This window comes from Mirounga angustirostris, unplaced genomic scaffold (assembly GCF_029215605.1).
Source record: "Mirounga angustirostris isolate CCGP_5_RB_7025 unplaced genomic scaffold, mMirAng1.0.hap1 SCAF_6, whole genome shotgun sequence".
NCBI lineage: Eukaryota > Metazoa > Chordata > Mammalia > Carnivora > Phocidae > Mirounga > Mirounga angustirostris.
In genome coordinates this window covers 1,295,291-1,317,301 of record NW_026991714.1, presented here as the reverse complement: position 1 = coordinate 1,317,301, position 22,011 = coordinate 1,295,291, and the positions used below count along the sequence as shown (strand labels likewise).

The window sequence follows — 22,011 nt, the reverse complement described above, 5'->3', positions numbered from 1 at the left end:
TCTTTTTTTTTTAAGATTTTATTTATTTGACAGAGAGAAAGCCAGAGAGGGAACACAAGCAGGGGGAGTGGGAGAGGGAGAAGCAGGCTTCCCGCGGAGCAGAGAGCCTGATGAGGGGCTCGATCCCAGGACCCCGGGATCATGACCTGAGCCGAAGGCAGACGCTCAACAACTGAGCCACCCAGGCGCCCCTGGTTACATTTTCAACCATCTTTATTTGTTCTGTCTTTTATAAACAGAGCCTAGGATCCCATGCTCATTCCCCCTTGTAAGTCCTTCCTGCTATCTAACCTCTTTCTGTTCCACTGAGAGTCTGAGGGAAAGGATGGAGTTTAGTGGCCACAGCTCAGCCTCTGCAACCACACTGAGTCTGAATCCTAGCTCCACTGCTGACAAGATTTTTAGCCCCAAAGTGTATCAGGCAGGGCTCCGTCAGGAAATGAGGGCTCTCTCAAATCAGATAAATTGAAGAATGTTTCATAACAGGATTATATCCAAAGGTGTGCACAGGATGCTGATAAACTGCAAGAGATACAGCATTGGCCCAGATCTAGTCACAGAGTAGCAGCGGGCTTCGTACCACCTTTAGGGGCCCAGGGGATGGGGAGAGAATGGGTCCTGGAATCTGGAGAGGGTCCCCGGCAGGAGCTGTGACCTCCAGCAACCTTGCAGGAAGAAGGGGAGGGAAAATGGCCAGGCTTCCTCTCCTACTGGTGCCCCTTTCCAGGGGCCAAGCCCGACAGAAGCCATGGGCAAGGCCTTTAGCCTCCCAGCCCCAGACAGAGTGGACAAGGGTAGAGAAAGGATCTGGAGGGGCAGAAGATGCCTAGCCCACCCTGCTAGCCTCGGCCCCTCACTGTCAAGCAGGCTCTCAAACCTACCTTCCTTCTCGGTTGTCACGGTGACAAAAGCTGCATATGAGATGTTGAACACTGTCCCAGCACACCCTAAGTCCTGCTGTCTGCCTATTGATTTCAATGATTGATTGGCATCTTGAACGTAGCCTGTCTAAATCGGAAACCTTGCACGTCCCCTGCAAACCTGTTCCTTCCCTAGTCTCAGGAAATGGCACTGCCATCTAGCTGCTCAGGCCAGACCTGTCAGCGCCCTCCTTCGGGGGATGGGAGCCTCCCTCCCCTGCTCCCCGCACCTGCCCCTCCACCCTGCGTGCTCTTCTCCAGAGACACCTCAGATCTGTCTCCCTCTCGCCATCCCTGCCACTGCCGTTAGTCCGTCGCCTCCCGCCTGGATCACCCCTAAAACCGCTAGCCTCGCGGCTGCTCTGTGACCTCTACCTGCCAGTCAGAAGGGTCCAGAGCATGTGCCGGGTCGTGTCACTCTGCTGGGTGAACCTGGGGCCCTCCAAGTCCCTGCTTCCGTCTCCAGTCTCACAGCGACCCTGTCCCTGTGCTCCAGGCACCCGCCCCCTCCTCCCTGCACCAGTGCCTCTCCCCTGCAGGCACCCCAACTCACAACAGCCTTCTCTCTCTGTAGCACTAGGCCTTTTCCTTCCTCAGAGACTCCACGGGTATTATTTCTAACCCCACAGAAAACTCCTTGCTTCAAACTGTCCCCACTAGTTCCTTCCTGTCCTTCCAATCTCAGCTTAAATATGGTCACACTTCAAAGAGGCCTTACCAAGCCACCTCATCTAAAATACATGTCTCTCTCTTCTCCCCATTGACTCTGCTGTTCTGCACCCTGATCAATTCCTTAACAGCACTTACAAAGTTTGTGCTTGTCGGGGCGCCTGGGTGGCTCAGTCAGTTCAGCACCCACTCTTGATTTTGGCTCAGGTCGTGGTCTCAGGGTTGTGAGTTCGAGCCCTACTTCCAGCTCCATGCTCAGCAGGGAGCCTGCTTGAGATTCTCTCTTTCCCTCTGCCCCTCCCCTCCCTACACATTTAAAAAAAGAAAACCTTTAATAAAACACAAAGTTTATGGTTGTATATTCATTTTTTTGATTGTTTTATTTATTTTTTGTTTATTTTTTATTTTTATTTGTCATCTCTATTCCAACTTGGGGCTTGAACTCAGGATCCTGAGATCAAGAGTCGCACGCTCTTCCAACTGAGCCAGCCAGGCGCCTCTTGGTGCTTGTTTATTGTCTGTGTCCCCATGCTGTAAATCCCATAGAAGGGCAAAGGCCCCATCTGTTTTGCTCACCATTGTATCCTCGGGACCTGGCACTGAGTAGGTGTTCCATAAATATTGGCCAATGAGCAAATGGTGGCCAGTGTTATGGTAACAACGATGCTCTCACAGCCCTTCCAGAGAATCCCACCATGTTATCACGGTGCTCCCCATCCCCTGCCTTCAGGCTCCGGTTCCTGCCATAAACCCCCTCCTTCCTAGATTCATCAGGGCTAACTCCAGTAAAGTACAAAGGACAAGGGGCCATATCCCCAAAATCTCTATTCAGGTTGATGACAGCATGAATGAATTGGAAACTTATCAGGAAAAATGGATGGGGGAGTGCCAGAAGACGGGGCGGAGAGCCAGCAGGTGTAGGGGTGGGACTCTGTGTGGGGACAGGGGCAGCCAGCTGGGTGTGCCCCTTTTCTTTTCTCTGTCTCCCTTAGATAAGACCAGCAGTTCTGTCCTCCTCTCTCCCCCTCTCTCCACAGCCTCTCACTTTGTAAGCATGTCCAGCCAGGAGAGCATACAAGCCCAGGAGCTTTGGTCAAGGATTTCTAAGTCCCAAAGGGACTTAGCAAAGTCCTTCCTGATTGGGGCTCCAGGAGGTAAGGAAAGGGGAAGTCATTGAATAGAGTGGGGAGTGAGGGTGGAAATCAGGAGTGGGGGTAGAGACACAAATGATTTACATCTGCTGCTGGACCCCGAGGGCCTGGGGAGGGGGGGGTCTCTGTTCACTGGAGTCTCCCCTGTGTTCAGTTTGGACCCTGGTCCGAGCCTCTTTCCCAGCCTCTGTAGGCAGGGCAGGGGGGGTCCTGCCGCATGCGAGCCACGGGGCACTCCCGTGTTGCCTGGACTCTGGCCCCTGGTGGTGACACTTTAACCAGCACGCAGGACGGCTCCCTCGGCCCAGCCTGCCTCTGACAGCCCGACAGTGTGGAGCAGACCCCCAGAGACAGGCAGGCACTCAGGGGCATGGAGGGTACGGCTGGGACTGGGGCTCCTCTGGGCTGCGCCGGGTCAAGTTACAGAGACCCTAGGACTGGATCAGCATTGAAGGGACTGGGGAAACTCAGAGGAGGGGGTTGGGAAGCCAGCCAATTGGAAGGAAGAAAATAGGGAGCTTAGGAAAGGGCACCGGGTGATTCTGGATCATGAGCAGCCACTGTGGACTAGATAGGGTGAAGAGCTGAGGCTGAGGGGAGTCAGCAGCTGGAGGGCAGGAAGTCAGGGTTGTGAAGGCTCAGGGAGCTGGATGGTCAAGAACCGGAGCCTAGAGTCGGCCAGGCCTGGATGCGAACCCCGTCTCTCGGATAACGCCTGTGTCGTGCCCAGCTCCTAAGGAGGGCTCAGCGAAACCCGATGCGGACAGAGGGGACCTGGGGCATGCCGAGGGTGAGGATGGGGGGTGCGGCAGCTGCCCACGCAGCCCTCTTCCACCGCAGGGCCGGCGGGCTACCTGCGGCGGGCCAGCGCGGCCCAGCTGACCCACGAGCTGGGCACGGCCTTCTTCCAGCAGCAGCTGTCGGCCGCCATGGCGGACACCTTCCTTGAGCACCTGTGCCTGCTGGACATCGACTCGGAGCCCGTGGCCGCCCGCAGCACCAGCATCATCGCCACCATCGGTGAGCGTCCCCCAGCCCGGCACCACGGGACCTCGGGAGCGGTTCTCGAGACGCTTCCCCACCTGCTGTCTCCTCTGAGACCTCTCCATGCTTGACAGACTCACTCAGCCAGCAAATGCTTGTTGAGCATCTGGTGGCCAAGGCTTGGGGCCCTGGGAGGAGGTCGGTGATGGAAACAAAGATCGCCACCCTTGGGGAGCTGACCATCTAGCTGGGCGAGACAATAAATACTAAACATACTACCTTAAAAAGAAATAGATTATTTAGTATGTAAGAAAGTGGTAGGAACTATGGAAACAAGGAACACAGAGCTTTGTAAGGGGCGTTAGAGGCTCGAGGACAGGAGGCAGGCTGCAGTCCCACGTGGGGAGCCATTGTTCAGAAAATTACATCTGAGCAAAGGCGTGAAGGAGATGAGAGGCCATGCTCATGTTCGGGGGCGGGGGGTTCCAGGCAAGGGAGCAGCGAGTGCAAAGGACCGAGTCAAGGAGGCTGGAATGGTTAGAAACCATCACAGGGGAAGAGTAGCAAAATGAAGACCTTGTAGAGGAAGAGGAGATCATGTAGGGCTTAGCAGCCATTCTTAGAGTTTGAGTTCAGTTTTCCTCTAGAAGAAGTGGGAGAGGGCTGCAGAGTGCTGGGCGGGGGGAGAGTGACTCGCTCTTATTTATGCTGGAATAGACTGCCTGGCTGCGGCAACTGAAGAGGTTGGGGGTGGCGGTGGGGGCAAGAGTAGAAGTGGCTCCTGCGACATTTCTGGCTCAGACCAGGTGGGGGCAGTGGCGGTGGTCAGACGCGATCAGATTCTGAGTGCATTTGGAAGATGAAGTCGACAGGATTTCCAGACGGATTGGACATGGGGAGGGGGTGAGGGTGAAAAAGGAGTCAGAGAGGAGTCCAAGGCTTGCGTCGTGAGGCGCTAGAAGGATGCATTATCAACTGAGCAGCGAAGACCTCGGTGCAGAGCTTTTCGGGGGAGGAGATCAGGAGTTGGGCTTCGTGCATGCTGAGTTTGAGATGCGCAGAGGCAATCAGATACACAAGTCTGGGTTTGGGGCAGAAGTCTGAATCGTAGATATAAATGTGGGAGTTGTCAGCATAGAGATGGTATTTAAAGCCACGAGACTAGGTGAGACCACCAAGGGAGTGAAGGGAAGATGACAGAGAAGAGAATGAGGCATCTAATGTCAAGGGGAGGAAGCAAGGGCTGAGAAGCAACAGCCAGTGGGGCGGGGGGGCGGGGAAAGGGACAGGGGGCGTGTCCTGGAGGCCACGTGAGGCAGGTGCGTCAAGGACGCGCGGGTCCAACGCTGCCAACCCGCCAGCCCGGACGAGCACTGAGAACTGACCACTGCCTTTAGCAACTGCACAGAGGTTCTTGGCGACCCCCGCAGGAAGAGATGCAGCAGAGAGGCGGGGCCCGCGCCCGGCTGGAGGGAGGGCAAGGGAGAAGAGGGGGAGGAAGGAGGACCGGAGGCAGCAAGCACAGAGAGCCCTTGCAGTGAGTTTTGCTGCAGAGGAGAGCAAAGAAATAGTACTGTAGCTGGAGGGGGTCCTGGGCTCAGAGCATTTCCTTTATGATGAAAGACAGAGCAGCAGGGTTACATGCTGATGCGAATGATCCAATAGAAGGGAACACATTGATACCACAGGGGGCTGCAGAATGGCTAAACCTGTCTTCGAGCAGCTGAGGAAGAGGCCTAGTGCCCACGTGCAAACCGGCTTTGGGAAGGGCCTGGAGAGGTTGGGCTCTCAGTTACACAGCTGCCCGGCCAGCAAAGCAGGGGTGGGCGAGATCGCCTCTCCTCTGTCAGTATGAGGCCTCTCAGCTCTAAAGACCCAGGCGGACCCCCCACCTGGCACGTTATCTCCTGCCGCACCCCCTCATGCGCCGGGGACCCCCACTCCGCAGCAGTTACCTCACTGCCAACACAGTTGCCTCAAGCCGGGCTCCGGACGCTCCCCTCCCAGACCCCACGGTGCCCCCCAAGGAAGCAGGTGTTGGCTGACCTGTGAGGAGAGGTTGCGTCAGGGAACAAAGGTCAGGTAGCTGGACTGCTGCGGAGTGGGGCGGCTCTACGGGCGGCGACGGGTTTGGGAAGAAGGTTGTCTGAGCGGGATCTCTGCTTCCAGGACCGGCCTCTCACTCGGTGGAGAGCCTCAAGGAGATGATCAAGGCCGGGATGAACATCGCGCGCCTCAACTTCTCGCACGGCTCCCACGAGGTTTGGGGCGGGGCCAAGGAGAGGGGGCGGAGCCAAAGCTTGCCGGGGGGTGGGGGTGTCCTGGCATCCCCTGAAATTCCGGCTCGCTCGTCCGCAGTATCACGCTCAGTCCATCGCCAACATTCGGGAGGCGGTGGAGAGCTTTGCAACTTCTCCGCTCGGCTACCGACCCGTGGCCATCGCCCTGGACACCAAGGGACCGGAGATACGCACCGGGGTCCTGCGGGGGGTGAGAGTCCGACCCGGCGCCGCGGGCTTCCCCAGGCGCCCCGCGCCGCGCGAGGGGCGGGGCCTGGGGCGGGGCCCGGGAGGGCGGGGCCCGGGAGGGTGGGGCCCGAGGCGGGGTCTCAAGGCCATTCTGGCCCCGCCCCTAGGGCCCGGAGGCCGAGGTGGAGCTGGTGAAGGGCTCCCTGGTGCTGGTGACCGTGGACACGGCGTTCCGGACTCTGGGGGACGCGAACACCATGTGGGTGGACTACCCCAATATCGTCAAGGTCGTGCCGGTGGGGAGCCGCATCTACATAGACGACGGCCTCATCTCCCTCCTGGTCAAGAAAATCGGTGCGGATGAGCCTCCGCCCCAGCCAAGCGGGGACGTGGGCGCACTCCCTTCCCTTGGGCCCCTCGTCCCGTAGACCAGCCGCCCCCGCCCCTAGCCAGCACCCTTCCCCACTCGCTCCCGGAGCCCCCGGTGTCCAGACTTGTGGGCTCAACCCGGGTTGGGGCTGGACTGCTGGGTTCGTCCCTTCTTGCACAGACCGGTGCCTGTTAGGTGCACAGGCCTGGCCGAGGGTGGAGAGACACTAGGACATGGGTTCCTGATCTCCTGGGCTCCCTCTCCGTGACTATGCCTCCGGCTCACCCCTGACCTGCGCTGGCTCTTTCCATGCCTGCAGGCCCAGAGGGGCTGGAGACCCAAGTGGAGAACGGAGGCCTCCTGGGCAGCCGGAAGGGCGTGAACTTGCCAGGTGTTGAGGTGGACTTGCCCGGGCTGTCTGAGCAAGACGTCCTGGACCTGCGCTTCGGGGTGCAGCACAACGTGGACATCGTCTTTGCCTCCTTCGTGAGGAAAGCCAGTGATGTGGCTGCCATCAGGGCTGCTCTGGGGCCCGAAGGACGCGACATCAAGATCATTAGCAAAATCGAGAACCACGAAGGCGTGAAGAAGTGAGGCTTGGTTTTTGTCCCCATCAGGCCCTAGCCATCCCCATCGCCCCCCTCTTCTCCAGCCTGCCTCTCCCTGGAATCTCCTGGCTCTTCCCCAGCCCTGACTCCCCCAACCACCCAGGTTTGATGAAATCCTGGAGGTGAGTGACGGCATCATGGTGGCACGGGGCGACCTGGGCATCGAGATTCCAGCCGAGAAGGTTTTCCTGGCCCAGAAGATGATGATTGGACGGTGCAACCTGGCGGGCAAGCCCGTTGTCTGCGCCACACAGGTCTGGAGCGAGCCCTCGGGGCCCCGGGCATTCTGTGGGTGTTGGGGACACCTGACGGTGGATACCCACACCTTAGGTCTGTAGCACATTTTGCTGTCCAGTGTTTGATCCTCAAACAACGAAGTTGGGAAGAGATTCTGTGAGCCCCATTTTCAGATGAGGAAACTGAATCGCCAGAATCACATAGTTTGTAACTGTTACCCTGGCTTTCGGGGCACTCTGAGAGTGGCAGAGAAGTAGTTTGGGCAGGGTGCCCAGTCAGAGTGTGAGTCCTGCAGCTGTGATGCCCCAATGTCCCCCAGATGCTGGAGAGCATGATCACTAAGCCGCGGCCGACCCGGGCGGAGACCAGTGACGTAGCCAACGCTGTGCTGGACGGAGCAGACTGCATCATGCTGTCGGGGGAGACTGCCAAAGGCCGATTTCCCGTGGAGGCAGTGAAGATGCAGCACGCGGTAGGAGTTCCGAGTGCCAGAAACACCAAGCCCCTTCCTGGCCCTGTGCCCCCGGCCCCGCCTGACCTCTGGTGCTTGCAGATTGCCCGGGAGGCAGAGGCGGCCGTGTACCACCGGCAGCTGTTTGAGGAGCTGCGCCGGGCAGCGTCCCTGAGCCGCGATCCCACTGAGGTCACCGCCATAGGCGCGGTGGAGGCCGCCTTCAAGTGCTGTGCTGCAGCCATCATTGTGCTGACCACGACTGGCCGGTGAGGAGGACACTGGCAACACCAGGGCACAGCTTTGGGCCAGGGGCAGGCGGGGACGGGCCCCAGGCCTGGGTTTTGTCTTGACGTCAGAGATAAAGAGTATCGTTCTGCAGCAAGAGGAGAGGTAGCTGGAGGCCAGGAGAGGCGGATCTTGGAGCGCCGGGAAATGCGCCATGAGCTCCAGGGGGTTGGAAGGGAATGTGACGTCACTGGGCACGTAGGCTTCCAGGACACTTTAGGGCCCCTGCTTTTAGCCCACAAAGCCTTACAATGCTGAGGTGTTGCAGAAGGGCCCAGAAGGCCTTAGTTCAAGTCTTTGCTCTGAAATCAGCTATGATGCCTTGGGTAAGCCACCTAGGCCCCATAGACCTCCGTTTTCTCGTGGGGTTGTGAGGATTAACAAGAGACACCTGTGAGTTAAGTACTACATATAGGTACATTCTCAGAAGGGTTTTATGCTTCTCAAGAAGTTTCTTATTATCTGCTTTGATCTATCCTTCATTATCTCTGGTCGTCCTTGTGTGCTAAGGAGGGCAGGCATTCTTATGCCCATTTTACAGGTGAGAAAAACAAGGCCCAGAGAAATAAGATGACTCACCCAGGGCCACGCAGCTTGTTTGTGACACCTGGGATCAGAACCCAAACCCTTGTTTCCTGGTTCAACACTCTTTCACTGTTCTGAGACCTTCTCCATCTCCTTCAGCTCAGCACAGTTGCTGTCTCGGTACCGACCTCGGGCAGCGGTCATTGCTGTTACCCGCTCTGCCCAGGCTGCCCGGCAGGCCCACCTGTGCCGAGGGGTCTTCCCCTTACTCTACAGTGAACCTCCAGAGGCCATCTGGGCAGACGACGTGGATCGCCGGGTCCAATTTGGCATTGAAAGTGGTGAGCCACCTACATTTCCTCCCCACCCGGCCCTGGATCTGCAACCTCAGTCCCCCGACCTCACCTTCCACACCCACTCACAGGGCCTTGCCTCTCTCCTCTGGTCCCAGAGTTTCTCCGGGAGGGTCACTAAGACACAGGGATATATGGCCTCCAGGGCCGGGGTGGGGGGGGACATGCTGAGGAGGAGGGCAGTGGGAGAGAGGTCAGCCCAGCTGCTGTCCGCACCAGGTGGCCAGAGCTGGATGGGACGTAAGGATTAAGAGGTGAGAGTACAAGCTGGAACGAAACTCCGGTTTACTGACTGTGCTCACACCCCACCTCTTCCTTCCTCCATAGCAGCACAGGCAGGCAGCCCACGCCACCCCTGGACACCCCTGCAGCCCTAATAGACTGCCGCGGTCGCGGTCCCTGTGGCGCCACCTAGGGCCCACACTGTGTAGTTCACCCCAGGTCCCTCCAGGCTGCACTGGAGGGGATGGGGGGCAGTGGCCGGCTCTCATGACAGGGCTGGCCTGCCTCCCTCAATGGCTGACCGTCATCTTCTCCTCGCATCCCTGCCAGGAAAACTCCGTGGCTTCCTCCGCATGGGGGACCTGGTGATCGTGGTGACAGGCTGGCGCCCTGGCTCTGGCCATACCAACATCATGCGCGTGCTGAGCATACCCTGAGACGCCACGCCCCCCGACCCAGCCCAAACAGGACCTCCCTCCCTCCACCCCACAGCCCCCCACCTGTCTTCTCTGCTCCAGGCCCTCCCTGCCGAGGCCACATCTGCCGTCTAGCCCCGTTCCAGGGCGCCACTTCCTCTCTCCCTTTCACTCAGGCCCCGAAGGTCTGTGTCCAGCTAAGCACTGGCCATCTGGCAGCACCAATCCTACATCCCCTCCGCCCAATGCTCTCAGCTGGGCCCTAAGATACTCTGAGCCCCTAATCCTAGCTTAGCTGGTTAATATGAGTCCCCTGGGCTTCGTGTACCCAGGGGGTGGGGGGCTAGGGGAACAGGGCCGTCCCCACAAAATCCCTATCCATGCAGTCTGATACTCTCCGGTGTGGCCCTCGTGATGATCTGAGCATCTCCCAAGGAGAGCGCCACCTCTTCCCTCATTGTGATGGACAGGGACACCAAAGCACCACCCTTCTGGGGAAGTGAGGCTGGATGAGTGCTGGGGAGCTCCAAGAGCTGGGGGGCTCATCTTGTCACTGTCTTCACAACCTCTGTTGGGTTTGCAGGCCCCTCCCTGGCTGCTCTCATGCCCACCTCATGCCTTTCTGGGTCAGATGCTCTGCTGCCTCGTCCTGCACCCAGAAACTCCTTCGTGCCCACGGTGTTCTCCCACACAAACCAGGAGCCAAAACGAGTAGCTCTGTTTTCCTTTTAAACCCAGCTGTTTGGGAGCAATTATAAAACCCCAGGACTCTCCACTCAAGAGGAAGGATTTGGGGTCCTGGCTCCACACTCTGATACTGTAGCACAGGTGTGGGGACGGAGGAGCGGGGCCAAGTATTTCTCTTGTCCCTGAGAGGGCAGAGGTACTGGCTATAGCCTACCCCTCCCCAGGCTTGGATACCTTGGGTCCTCCGCTTACTCTTGCACCAACAGTAGACTCAGGAGGAGCAAAACCCCTGAAAGTAGCAAGAGCTTCCTCCCCGCTTGCGTAGCCCTTCCTGCCGCTCTCTAGGTAGAGAGAGGGCTCAGTATTGCTGCTGGCTGATGGAGCTGAGCGAGGACCCCAAGAGCTGGCATGGGGGGCCCTGCTCCTTCCTCTCTCCCTACAAGGAGAGGTGGGGAGGGATGGATAAAGGAATGGCTAAATAAAATGAATTAATAATAAATAAAACTAGCAAATGAATAAATACAATTATTACATAATTGAATAATAAGAATAAATAAGGAAGGGAGGGAGGAAGGAAAGAAAAAATGCCATCTAAGGATTCAGCCACTTGCCCCCCGCCTGGGGGGATCCAGGCTGGCACATTAAATGGGGAGGTGCCAACCATCCCTTAGCCTCTAGGGGGACACCAGCAGGGCAGGGGCACAGGGAGGAGGTGGCCCCTGTCTACAAAAAAACAGATCTAGCACGGGGACAGAGAGTGCCAAGGACTTGACGGGAGATGTTCGCACTGGGTGGGGGGGTATGGAGGGGAAGGGCCCACACACGGCAGTGAAGGTGGAGGCCCACACTGGGGAGCTGAGACACCCGCTGATAGCAGTGGAGGCATGGAGGTGGGCGGTGCCAGCTGTGCTAGGGAGACAGAGGCCGAAGGCAGCAGGCAGCACCTGCAGGGTCACGGGCCGGGAAACAGAGACATCTAGTTGTTTGGCAGTGATGGTGGCGGCAAGGAGTTGTGCTTGGTGAGGTGGAGGCCTAGGCCTGAGCCTGCGCCTGGCAGGAACATGCCAGGGGAACCCCCTCCTCAGAGGCCTTGGAGTCACTTCTACTTGGCAGTGAAGACATACAGTGCCCGGCACAGTGTCCTGAACATGGTAGGCGCTCGGTACATTTGATGAATGGGTGAATGGGTCAGGAGGATGTCAGACAGGCTGCAGGGTGCCTGAGCTGAGGACAGAGACCATCTCTTGGTAGTAAAGGGAGATATTCCCACAGGGCCGTGTTTCAGGTCTCCCTGGCCGTCCCCCAGAGGCATCGACCCTCGGGTACACACTGCGGCACCCAAGAGCTTAGCCAAGGGTTTCACATGTTGGCAGAGAGCTGGGGGCCCCGAGGGGCAGCTGACTCAGGCACCGATGGCCTGGGGGGTTGGGCTGTCCCTGGAAGCTTGGCCAGGAGCCCTGAAGAGGACAGGCGTTCACTTCCTGAGCCCTTACGCCCAGGAGAGCCATCCCCAGCTGCCCGTTGAGGCAGAGAGGGTTGGGAGGCTGAGAGTGGGCGGCCCCGAAGTCCTAGTCGCCGTCCACCTCCTCCCGGGGGGGGACCCAGCAAGGACACCTGGGAGCGCCCAGCCCGGGACAGGCTGGCGTGGAGGGTTCGGGCAGGTGGGACAGGCAGGCGGGAGGTAGATGCCCACGGACCCCGGGCCAGCAGAGGGCCAGCTCGGACAGGCACTAGCGGGGAGGCTGGGGAGCCCACTGAGCGTCGAGCAGAGCGAGCAAGGAGAGTAGCTGCAGAGTCAGGGGAGAGGGGCAGAGGGCCCCGCTGGTGAGTCAGGGCAATGGCCACACTGGAGGTCGCGGCAGCGGTCTGCAGGGGTGCGTGCACCAGCGGCCCCCACAGCACTGGCTTCCCGCTGAGCCGAGCTCCTGTGCCCGGGGCCAGGCCCCAGACTCCCCGGGCCGTGTCCCTGTCGTGCTGTACCAAGTGCTGCTCCACGGTGCCCCCGCTGCTGCCGGGACTTGGCTCGGAGCGTTTCCGCTGCAGGACAGAGCTCTTCTTGCCTAGAAATGGTCCCAGCGGGGAGAGAATGAGGATGGGGAAGGAGGCCAAGGTGAAGGCTGGGTATCAGAGAGCAGGAGGACAACAAGATGGACTCAAAGGATGGCAGCGAGGTGAGGGATGGGGATGGAGGCTGAAAGGTAGGGGTTGGAGGAAGAGGGCCAGGGAGGACAGTATGTATCTGAGATGCTGCGGCTCAGGGACAGGTACTCAGGGAAGCAGGACTCTGGGCGTGGAGACTCGGGACGATGTCTCCAGGGGTCGGAGACGCTGAGTGACAAGGACAGTGAGACACAGTGTTGAAGGTCTTGTGGGGGCATTTGCTGAGAATGGGATGGGCTGGCTGTGACATTGATGCATTAGCCTGGGCCCTGGGAGGCGGGGCTGCCTCGCTATGGGGGCGGGGTGGGGACACAGCCAGGACCCCAGGGCGCACGGGGCAGAGGGGCCTCACCGATGCGGCGCAGCCGATCCATGGCCACAGTCTCGAAGGCCCGGCGCATCATGGGGAACTCCTCCAGCACGGCGTTGAAATGGTCCACACTCAGGGAGTACAGGCGGCAGTAGGTGTCCGCCCGCACGCTGGCTGTGCGCCGGCCCCGCGTCAGCAGGCAGATTTCTGTCCAAGTTGGGGGGGGGCCCTCAGAACCGCCGTCCCCAGAACTCCCGCAGAATTCCCTCTCCCCGGGCCTGCAGCAGCTGACCCGGCTCCCTCAGGCTCCTCCCCACCCACACCAAGACCCCTCCTAAAGGCCCCAAGGGTTGTCTTTCTCCAGACTTGCACAATTACAATCTCTCTCTCTCTCCAAACTAAAGCTGACAAACAGGTGGGTCTTTCTGGCCCCCACGCACCTAGTTATTCCACTCCATTTAATTCATACCCACTCCCCTGCTCTGGCCCAAGGGGTAGGCCTGGGGCAGCGAATGCAGTCCAAGGGCAACTGAGAAGGAGAAAAGCAGGGCCAAAGGGCAAAGGGCAACACGACAGGGATGCTGGAGAGTGGCGGGTGGTCTGGGGCTGAGCCAGGGCAGAGCCTCGAGCGGCTGTGGGCAGCCTCTGGTGGAACGGCCCCCCACTGCTACAGCCTGACCCCTAACTGTGCTGCCAGAGCGTCCCGCCAGGGAGCCAGCAAACTCAAGCCCCTGGAGCAGCAGGGCTTTATTCCTGTCTTCCCTTCATCTCCCAGGATCCTTGGATTTCACTGTTTAAGGGTTCTACAAGGCCCATTGGCCCAGAAATTGTCAAGCTGGCTATGTGTTGGCCTCTCTTAGGAAGCGATTTAAAACCGCAGAGCCCCAGGGCCCAGACTCTGGTTAAGCAGGCCTAGGGAAGGCTGGAGCTCTGTGATTCTGCACACAGCCTGACCCAGGGGAGCAACTGCCCTCTAGCTTCTGCTCCGGTCCCCCCACCCTCCCCGAGGCCTGCTGACCCCCAAAGTAGGATCCATCAGTGAGGCGGGTGTCCCGGGCGCCACGTGCCAGCACACTGAGCAGCCCGTGCTGGATGAAGTACATCTTCCTGCCCACGGAGCCCTCACGCACAACGAGGTCCCCCGGCTGGAAGACCTCAAAGCGCAGCTTGGTGAGCACGGCTGTGACGAAGCTGGGGTCGGCGTGGGCAAACAACGGCATGTGGGCCACCAGGCCCCGGCAGGTGAAGTTAATGATCTCCTGGGCAGGGGAGGGGCCTGTCAGGCAGGCGGTGTCCCCTGCCCCAAGGTGCCCCCATTGAGCTCATCTGTCTCCAGAGGCCCCACCCCTGGGGTTATGATCTGCCAAAGGATGGGGATGCTTCAGTGGGCCTGGGGCCATCCCTAAGCTCCTGCCTTCAGAGCTCTCCCACAAGCCCCTGCAGGACCATCCCCCCAAAACAGAGATCCCTGCAGCCCCTCCCCATGTATACTTAACCCCCATAAGACTTTCCAGAGAGACCCTAGTCCCTAAAAGCCCCCCAGAGGCCTGGTCTCATCACCTCCTGACCAACAGCCCCACCCCAGATGCACCCCACATGCCCAGCCCCACCTCCCGAAGTGGCTCGCTCAGCTCGCCCAGGATGCTCTCCTCATCGAACATCTTTCCCTGGTAGCGGTGCTCATAGTACTCGTGGATGCGCTGCCGGGTGTCAGCCGGCAGCTTGTGGAAGGACATGTACTGCTCCACCTGCTTGTACTGGAGGGCCAGCCGGTGGTCGGCGGCCAGTGGATACAGAGCCGGGTGCAGGGCAGGGGCCGTGGGGGGTACGGTATGTGGAAGAAAGACCACAGGCATCGGCCAGATCCGGAGGGGTGAAGCATGGAGACACATGGGGGTACGGCGGGCCACAGGGAAGACACATGGCACAGTCACAGGAAAACCCAGACGTGGGCAGAGAAAGGGTCAAGGACAGGGATGTAGGTCCAAACAAGGAAACAGTTACACACAGGGGCATGGGACAAATGGACACAGGGCAGGGAAGGACACAGAGACCCAACACGGGCATGCGTCAGAATCGGCCTCGAGTGGAGCTACCCAGCCTCTGACACGCTTCCATGCCCACCCCTTCCTTCTCCTGCCCCTGCTGACCTTCTCCTGGTACTGACGTCGGGAAGAGTCCAGGGACTGGATGAGCGCCGTGGCGTGGCCGATGAACATGGCGTAACACGTGGCACCCACAATCATGCTGAGCATGGTGAGCCAGACGTCGGGCATGCCTACAGGGGCTTGCTGCCCGTAGCCAATGCACAGCATGTGGCTCATGGCCTTGAACAGGGCGTGGGAATACTGGCGCCCCCACGAGTGGTTCTGGAGGGCAGAGTGCATTGCCGAGCTGGACACAGCCTCCTCGGAGAGGCCTCATTCTCCTCCTGCAACCCCCCCTCCTTCAGTCCTTCCGCCTGCCCCCCTCTTCTTTAGGCTTGGTTCTGGGGGCCCCAGGGCAGAAGGGGCCTCTCTGCAGTGTGGGGGCCCCCAGTGTCTGCCTAGGTGTCCCTCCCTGACTGCTCCCCACAACACAAGAGCACTTCCTCCCATCCAAGTACTAACCAGGACAAGAGCACTTCCTCTAGGTAGCTTCCCCCCACCCCCACCTCCTCACGCGGCCATCTCCCACCTCCTGCCCCTGCTTCCCAGGCAGAGGAGCCCTGAGAAGGCCCAGAGGTGTCAGGGCTGTGGGGAGTTCTCACCACCATGCGGTTGATGGAGACCCAGCAGTCAGGAGGGAAGTCCTGCAGCATGGGGACCAGGAACTGCAGACACCCGTCCCAATGGCACAGCAGCAGCATCATCCCGATGAGGTTGAAGATGCGCACCACGGCACTGGCCAGGTCATAGGTCATGTGAAAGATCTGAGGAGTCCGAGGAGCGGCTGCTGTGGACAGGACCCCCTCCCCGCTGGTCCTCCTCTAATCCTGGCCCTGCAAATTCTCTCCTTGAACTTCTCTGGCCCCAGCCCCCATGAATGTTTCAAACGCGGCTCTTATTCACGCACAGCACACCCATACAGCAGATACAAAGTCGGCTGGGCTACTACTCTCATCTTATGCATAGGAAATTGATGCCAGTCACGTGCCCAGAATCACAGCGTCACAGCAGAAACTCAAAACAATCTACTGCGCAAGCTGCCCAGGCCGTGCCCGCTGGAAGAGAGGAAGAGGGCATTTCACGGTGCAATGTCCCCAAGGCCTGCGTGCCAGCACTCGCGCCCGCAGCCCCCTTCCCCTCCCCCCAACACTAACAGAACTTACTATGTTCCAGGCACTGTTCTAGGAGCTTTACGGGTATTAATTCCTTTAAGCCTTATAACCTTCTCGTATGTAAGTATATTTAACGTCTTCATTTTATAGAAGAGGAAACCAAGTCCCGTATAGTAAATAGTAAAACGGGGATATGATCAAAGGCAATGAAATCGCAGGGCCCACACTCTGAACCATTAAACTCTGCTCCCCTTGAAGCCGAAACTCCAGGCCCTTCCACAGCCTGCTCCCCTCCCACTTCCGCCTGCCCCCGCCCAACTAACCTGCAAGTGTTCCTCCGCAGCTGCGCCCCACCCTCCTCACCTGCGGGGCGCGGGGGGGGCCCCCCAACCCTCAGAGTGTCCCTGCTTCTGCCCCACCAACTCTGGAGAGAGCCCACCCGGCTGCCTCACTCCATAAAGTCACCAGGAGCCCCACCCATAGCGCTGTCCCGGAGAAGTCTGCGAGCCCCCCTGCCCACCTCCCCGCCCCACCTCCTCCCACTGGTGTATGTAGCGGATGAGGCGGGAGAGGCGCAGCAGCCGTAGCAGGCTGAGGATCTTGGTGAAGCGCACAATGCGCAGCGCCCGCGCTGTTTTGTAGACCTCGGCATCCAGTCGTGGTTCCAGCTCCACCACCAGGAAGATGTAATCCACCGGGATGGAGGAGATGAGGTCGACCAGGAACCAGGTGCGCAGGTAGCGCGACCGGATGGCCCGCGGTGCCAGCAGGATTTCAGCACCCTCCTCAACCACGATGCCGGTGCGGAAGTTGAGCACCAGATCCAGCAGGAAGAAAGTGTCTGAGAGGACGTTGAAGACGATCCAAGGTGGGGAGTTCTCCTCCTTGAAGAAGGTGATGCCCACGGGCAGCACAATGAGGTTCCCCACCATCAGCAGGAGCATGATCAGGTCCCAGTAAAACCTAAGGCGGGGGTGGGACGGGGAGTAAGACCACGAGATTGCACCAGCCACTCGACAAACAGCAGAGTCTGACACAGCTAAGGTGGGGAACGGAATGGTCATTTACAGCTGGTGGGAGTGTAAGGTGGGACCACCATTTGAGAAAATAGTTTGGTATTACCTAATAAAGTTAAACATTTGCATTCCCTGCAACCCAGCAATTCCATTCTAAGTATATTCACACTCAAGGGAAGTATGTGCTCCAGGAGATACATACAGGAATTTTTACAGCAGCATGAAATCTGGAAATAATCCAAAATGTTCATCAGTAGAAAAATGTAGATTAATAAAATAAATACCGTAGATAAATAGACGGTGATATACTCATGCCCTGGAGTAATCCACAACACTGAAATCACCCAACAGCAGCTACATTCCACAGCGTGGGTGAATCTCACTAATCTAGTGTTGAGCAAAAGGAAGAACAAAAGGATACATACTGGATGATTCCACTTGTACAAAGTTCAAAAACAGCCAAGACTAAACTGCATTATTTAGAGAGTCACAGAAAAGCGGTAAAACTATTTTTAAAAGAATAAGGACATGAGTGCCACAAAAATTAGAATAATAGGTTAGGGAAAGGGCTGTGAGACCAGTAAGGGTGCTTCTGGGCGCTGGCAACGTAGTCTCTCTTCACCTGGGTGGTTGTAACACGGGGGTGTGCTTTGTGATTACATATACATGTATGTGTGTATGCATATGTGTACATGTGCCTACGTACACACACATGTATTTTGAGTACATATGCAATGTAATATGCCAGCATATGCTATACCGCTAGGTAGAAGTCTACGTATAGGTACCCACTGGACAGATGTGTCTACTAGACACACCCTCGCTGTACACACTCATACATCTCTTTAATGTGCACAACATATACGTAGTATTTTGTCATGTACATGCTTTATGTCACTATCATTAAATATTTTTAAAGTTAAAAAAAGACCGAGTACCCTGTGCTAACCCCACAGGGTTGTTGAAAACACACACACTGAGACAATGGATAAGACAGTGTGTACAAGCACTAGTTGGTTTCATGACTCACCCACCTTTTGTTCCCAGATTTCTGAAGAGGTTGCTGCTTCTTCCATCTCCAGCTCTCTGCCCATTCCTGGTCTAGGACTTCACGCCCTCCCCACCCCAACGCTCCTTCCCAACACATCTGGACCCATGGTTCCTGGTTCTCTGCTGGGATCTGCTTGTCTATGTCCCAGGGTGGGGTGGTCTGTTCTGTTTCCCATCTGAACTGAGCTTTTTAGGGATGCCCGCTCCCCTTCACAGCCCTTCAGACAGGGCTGCACACAGAGAGGCTCCACAGGAGATCCTGAGGCAGCAAGGCTTAAAGCTCTGCACTCCTTTCCTTCCCTAATCTCCCTGTGCCTACTGGCACTCTGGCTGAGCCCAGGCAAGGGCACTGGCAGGGGAGGGCCACAATGCTGTGGTGGAAGTGTGGAAAGAAGAGGTCAGGAGGAAGCTAGGTGAAGCCTTCATTCAGAGATCACTGGACCATCTAGAGCCCCCATTAGCTATGGTGGTTTTATTTCTATTTTTTAAAGATTTATTTATGTATTTGAGAGAGAGGCAGGGGGAGGAGCAGAGGGAGAGGAAGAGAGAGTCTTAAGCAGACTGAGGGTAGAGCCCGATGCAGGGCTCAATCTCATGACTCTGAGATCACTACCTGAGCTGAAACCAAGAGTTGGATGCTTAACTGACTGGGTGCCACCCAGGCACCCCAGCTGTGGTGGTTTTAATTCCAGGACACACCTAATCACAGCATCAAACCAGGACCTAGCCCCTACTGGGTCTGACTACAAAATCAATCTTTTCAGCTTCCAAAAGAAACATGGGGGTTCCCAAATCCAGGCCTTCAGGAAGCCTCTCAGACTGTGTGCTTTCAATCAACAACAAATCCTTGACCCCCTCTTCCTCTGCCTCCTGGGCCACTGGAGAAATCCTGTACTGTGAGCTGGGAGAGGAGAGGAGAGGAGAGGAGAGGAGAGGAGAGCTCGCCCAGCCATGGAGCATCTTCACAGCCTGACTCACAGGCAGTCACAAGCCTAGCAGGTGATGCAGTAGAGAGGACGGAGAAGAAGCATGCTAATAAGGGGGAATACATGGCTTCTGAGGGTTACACCTGAGAGTGAAATGGGGGAGGGGAGGAAGATCACAGGAGGTTAGAACAGGTGCACCGGTGGGGTAGGAATAAGGCAGTAAAGAGGGAAGAGGAAGGAACAATGGGAGAAAGAGGAACATTTAGGGAGTGTGTATGGCTGTGGATTCAAAATGATGTCTAGGTCTCCAATTGTGTTTCCAGGCTCCTGATTCACACCTCATCCTTTCTGCTCACTTTGCTCCCCACCTTAGGTGCTTTGGACACATCGTTGCCTCATCCAAAAGCTGTCCTTCATTTCCCCCAAGGACAGGGCTGCTCTCCTCCCCTAGCGACCTTGATGTAGAGGTACAGCCCCACCTCCACCCTCTGTCCCTACGTCTCTCTGATAGTCACCTGGGAGGGTGGCCGTGCCCCTGCGTTGCTGCCTCAATCGCTCCGAGTCCCGGCCCTGCCCCGCTGCATCCCGGCTTCAGCACCAGGGACAGCGACGAGAACCGCAGCTGGGACACCCCCGGGCCCCCGCCCCACAGCCTCCCTATTTTTTCCTGGTAGCCTGCCCTGCTGAACTATGCAGGTGCTGGGGGTGGAAGTGCAAGGGTGGGAGATACGGGAGCTCGGTTTCTCCCTCAGGCTGACCCCGACCCCGAACATGACATAATTTCCCAGATCCCCGGCAGACAGGACTGCAGGACGCAGTGGTCCCTAACTCCAGTAGTCCCTGTAGTCCAGGGGGAGTGCCAGGTTCCCGAAACGGGAAATCCAGATCTCTGCTGTCTGCTCTGGTGTCAGGTCACCGAGGACCTCCGGCTGGGAATCCCTCGCCCAAGAATTCCCAGGCTAGATTGGGGGAAGTGACTCTGTCGTCCCACCCGAGGACCCCTGGGCCGGAAATGAAGTGTCCGTGGAGGGTGGGGCGGACCCTGCCCCCGAGTCGCGGCCCGTGGAGGTGGGATCTGTGTCCCCCGCCCTCCTTGCTGGGCCCCCAGTACCGGAAGTCGCTGTAGGGGTGGATGATCCAGGCCCCCGCTGACTTGACCCTCTCCTGCTCGATTTCCACTGCTTTGTGGCTGCCAAACACGCGAAGGGAGAACTTGTTGACCGTGGGCTGGAGCAGCGTCCCGAGCTGCCTCCGCTTGGGCTCGGGCCCAGACGCGGGCGCCGGGAGCGGTCCCGAGGCCGCGGTCGCAGGCGCCGGGGCAGCAGGAGGAGCCGCCTCCAGCCCAGGGGTCGCCCGTTCGTCGGCCCCTGTCGTCGGCCGCTGCTCTGCCTCCATGACGCCCGTTGGCTTACAGGCTTGGCCTCGTAGACCCTGCCGCGGCCATCGGGGACCCCGACCCCTCCCGGGGTAGGAGCCGGCGCAGCCGGGCGGGCTCGGAGCTGCCGGCGCGCGGGGCGGAGGGGGTGTGTGCGCCAGACTCGCGGGCGGGCGGCCGGCTGCTTGCGGGGCGCCCCCTGGCGGGAGCCGCCTCGAGAAGAGGCGGGGCCGACGAAGCCCGCCTCCTCGGAGGACTGCGGCGTGGGCGTGGCCTGGCAGGTGGGGGCGCTACTCCAAGTGCAGGAGGAGGAGGAGGCGGGGAAACGCGGCCAGAGTCACGGAGGGGGCGTGGCCTAGCGTTGATGCGCTTTCAGCCAATGAGCGCTGGGGAGGCGGAGCCGCCTGCGAGTGGCGGGAAAACCGGACGCTGGCCGGAGGGCGAGGAATTGGGGACCAATGAAGAGGCGGGGAATGGCCACTCTTACTCACGGACTTCCTGCATTTCACTTTCTTTTTTTTTAAAGATTTATTTATTTATTTATTTGACAGAGAGAGAGAGCGAGAGAGGGAACACAAGCAGGGGGAGTGGGAGAGGGAGAAGCAGACTCCTCGCCGAGCAGGGAGCCCGATGCGGGGCTCGATCCCAGGACCCCGGGATCATGACCTGAGCCGAAGGCAGACGCTTAGCGACTGAGCCACCCAGGCGCCCCTGCATTTCACTTTCTTTATCAGCACTCTGCTACGCATATTCCTTTCTTTTCATCTCCACGCCCCTCCCCTTAGGATTTCATTTCCGAATTCATTGTGCCAACCTTCACCAAGAGTGACCCTACCCATCACTGAGTGGACGCTGAGGACACAAAGATGAATACCCAAGTCCCAGCCACTAAGCCAGTCTCGTCTATGCCAGCATACAGACACAGCTAGAAGCTCCTAAATATCTCAAATTCCTCCCCTCGTTTCCGTTTCTTATCGCCACTGCCTGATTTCAAGCCTTCAGCATTTTTTCACCTTGATTATTTCAGAGGCCTCTACAAGGGGCCCTACACCCTCTCAGGCCAGTTCTTTTCCCACAGTCTGCCAGAGTTACTCGCCTGAGTCAAATGTGCTATGTCCTTCAAACTTCTCCATCTTCTGTAGGATGACGTTTAAGCTCCTTATGAAGCACATACGAGGCCCTGCAACATGGACCTAATTTCAACAGCCTCTCTTCTGATAGTCCCTCTCTGGAAAGCCAGGCCTCCAATCGTGCTGAAATGCTGTGTTCTGTCTTGTCCCCAGCCCTTTGCAAATATTTTTCTGCCTGGTATTCTTCTCCAATTCCCTTCTGACAGCTGGTTCACGGGACATCTCCTCTAGGAAACCCAGAAACACATTTCCAAGTCTCCTTTCCCCAGCGAGAGTCTAGTCTAGAGCTTTCTTACAGCGTCCCTAATAGCTGTCGTCACAAGGCTTTCTCTCCTGTTAGACCCGGAGGCTCTGAAGAACAGGAGCCTTGCACCTGGCACAACGCTGGACACGTGGTGGACATGCAGTAAATGCTTGCTGCAGGAACGGACGGTCC

General features: G+C 58.0%; 2 protein-coding genes across 2 annotated transcripts; one reads left to right on the top strand and one right to left on the bottom strand.

The window, feature by feature from the left end:
• Positions 1 to 2,643: 2,643 nt before the first annotated feature.
• On the top strand, positions 2,644 to 10,108 carry PKLR (pyruvate kinase L/R). Its single transcript, XM_045876035.2, has 11 exons — positions 2,644 to 2,743; positions 3,581 to 3,760; positions 5,894 to 5,985; positions 6,083 to 6,214; positions 6,360 to 6,546; positions 6,882 to 7,152; positions 7,274 to 7,424; positions 7,727 to 7,879; positions 7,961 to 8,127; positions 8,831 to 9,012; positions 9,577 to 10,108. The coding sequence occupies exons 1-11, from the start codon at positions 2,644 to 2,646 to the stop codon at positions 9,681 to 9,683; spliced, it is 1,722 nt and encodes a 573-aa protein (XP_045731991.1). The 3' UTR covers positions 9,684 to 10,108.
• A 786-nt stretch (positions 10,109 to 10,894) lies between these two features.
• HCN3 (hyperpolarization activated cyclic nucleotide gated potassium channel 3) lies at positions 10,895 to 20,543 on the bottom strand. Its single transcript, XM_045876034.3, has 8 exons — positions 20,182 to 20,543; positions 16,612 to 17,041; positions 15,569 to 15,730; positions 14,970 to 15,188; positions 14,430 to 14,576; positions 13,838 to 14,078; positions 12,862 to 13,026; positions 10,895 to 12,409 (listed from the first exon to the last, which is right to left on the bottom strand). The coding sequence occupies exons 1-8, from the start codon at positions 20,463 to 20,465 to the stop codon at positions 11,709 to 11,711; spliced, it is 2,349 nt and encodes a 782-aa protein (XP_045731990.1). The 5' UTR covers positions 20,466 to 20,543; the 3' UTR covers positions 10,895 to 11,708.
• Positions 20,544 to 22,011: the final 1,468 nt, after the last annotated feature.